This window comes from Mustela nigripes, chromosome 2, assembly GCF_022355385.1.
Source record: "Mustela nigripes isolate SB6536 chromosome 2, MUSNIG.SB6536, whole genome shotgun sequence".
Classification (NCBI taxonomy): Eukaryota; Metazoa; Chordata; class Mammalia; order Carnivora; family Mustelidae; genus Mustela; species Mustela nigripes.
In genome coordinates, this window is record NC_081558.1 from 210,549,083 (window position 1) to 210,551,224 (window position 2,142).

At 47.9% G+C, this 2,142-nt stretch overlaps 1 protein-coding gene across 1 annotated transcript in view; it reads left to right on the plus strand.

Moving 5' to 3' along the window:
- The first annotated feature begins 1,093 nt into the window (after positions 1-1,093).
- Positions 1,094-2,142, plus strand: part of LOC132012380 (carbonyl reductase [NADPH] 1-like) — an 11,260-nt gene continuing 10,211 nt past the window's right edge. The window contains exons 1-2 of the mRNA XM_059392319.1: positions 1,094-1,567; positions 1,728-1,761. Of these exons, the coding sequence (XP_059248302.1) occupies positions 1,212-1,567; positions 1,728-1,761 (390 nt within the window). The 5' untranslated portion in view covers positions 1,094-1,211. The remainder of the gene's footprint in view (positions 1,568-1,727; positions 1,762-2,142) is intronic.

A 2,142-nucleotide genomic window follows, 5' to 3' on the forward strand; every position in this document is an offset into this window, starting at 1 on the left:
GGGGCACATAATACATTTTATGTTAATAAAAAGAAATTTTTCACTTCAAAAGGGATGAAAACCTCCTCCCTGTTTATTATGCATTTAATTTTTTCTTTGCATTTCAGAATTGATACATGAGGAATATTAATGTCTAGGAAAACATTGTGTATCTTTACCATACATTTGCAAAAGTACTCTGAGGTGTCATAGGTCTTTTCCCCTTGATATACTATTTTTTTTATTTGACAGACAGAGAGAGACAGTGAGAGAAGGAACACAAGCAGGGGAGTAGGAGAGGGAGAAGCAGGCTTCCCGCTGAACAGGGAGCCAGGGAGCCTGATACCGGGCTCCATCCCAGGACCCTTGGCTCATGACCTGAGCTGGAGGCAGATGCTTAATGACTGAGCCGCCCAGGTGCCCCTCCTTGATATTTTAAAGCAACACCTAATTATATAAAATACTTTTTAACTGTGACCTTAACTGAACTCAAAAAGTGGGCAGTTGAGGCAAATGAGATATGTGACCATTAAATCAAAACATTCTGATCAATACCTTAGCCCATAGTGGCTTCATAAATATCCCCTTACACTCAGAGACCTTTGGAATCATGCAGAGGGAGAGCCTTGCCCATAGCCAAGTCTCGCCACAGGACCAAATTCTCTATTTCTCCTTCTTGAATTTCTCCTAGGAACAGAAGGGGACCTGTAGCCTCAGAAGCACTTTCCCTATGCCAGAAATTTCACCACCCCTTGGAAGAACCCAACTATTTCCATTCTGCAGAGGAAGGACACATTCCCAAGACTATCTACTCCTTTTATTCCTTTTGAGGTATTCCCAAAATGATTTTGGGTCAACTACCATGAATCTCTAGCCCCTGATAACCCATCACCAACCACCTTTATTTTGGTGAGCATTTCATTGTAACCTGAACCACCATTTGCCTCAGAGGAGGGATCCTAATAGGGTGGAGTCTAGTTTGGGCTCAGGGTGCAGCTACTGGAGGGACAGACCTGGGATAGTGTTATTAGGAAATCTTCTAGGACATTTGGCCCCTCCTTCTATGGAGGGACTGAGGCGGAGCCTTGGGCATTAAAAGCCACAATGCTGGAGACTAGAACACATGTTTACTGGCATCTCTGACTGCCCTAGACCTCAGCACCACCAGCCCTCCGCGTACCCCACAGCACATTACCTCACCACAGAGGGTACTGCTTGCTCTCCTCACAGCCATGTCATCATCCCAGCGAGTGGCACTGGTGACCGGGTCCAACAAGGGCATCGGCTTCGTCATCGTGCGTGACCTGTGCCAACAGTTCTCAGGGGACGTGGTGCTCACGGCGCGGGACGAGGCGCGGGGCCGCGCGGCCGTGCAGCAGCTCCAGGCCGAGGGCCTGAGTCCCCGCTTCCACCTGCTGGACATCGACGACCTGCAGAGCATCCGCGCCCTGCGCGACTTCCTGCGCAGGGAGTACGGGGGCCTGGACGTGCTGGTCAACAACGCGGGCATCATATTCAAGCGTAAGGACACAGGAACACTTAGGGCACCAACCTCCCTTAGGGGACCACCAAGGATGGGTTGGGGTTGGTGCCTGAACCAATACTGTGGGGGCCACAGCTCCAATAAGATCTAGAAGGGTCTCCCTACAGAAGGAGGTCATACTGGAGGCAGAGGGAGAGCAGAAACCTCCGCGGGTTGCAAGCCTTTCCAACCAAAGCACCTTGGTTTAGCCATGAATCAATCTCAGGGACCTGACAAGAGATTTTTGTATGTTTCATTTGGTTTGGATCACAGCCATTCAGTTAATGTTTTTCTTTGGTTGTTCTGTTGGGTTTTTAGTTAGTTAGTTTGTTTTAAGATTTTTTTATTTATTCATTTGAGATAGAAAGAGGGAGACTACAAGCAGGGGAAGAGGCAGAGGGAAAGAGAGAAGCAAGACTCCCTGCTGAGCTGAGAGTCTGACATGGGGCTCCAGCCCAGGACCTGGAAATCATGACCTGAACCAAAGGCAGATGCTTAACCGTCTGAATCACCCATGTGCCCGCACAGTTAATGTTTAACTTAAATTTAATAAATAACAAATTGGGAAAAAAATATACACAGAAATCCCACTATGCACACTTCCCTTAGCCTCCTGGAATGATGCCAACTTACCAAGCTAC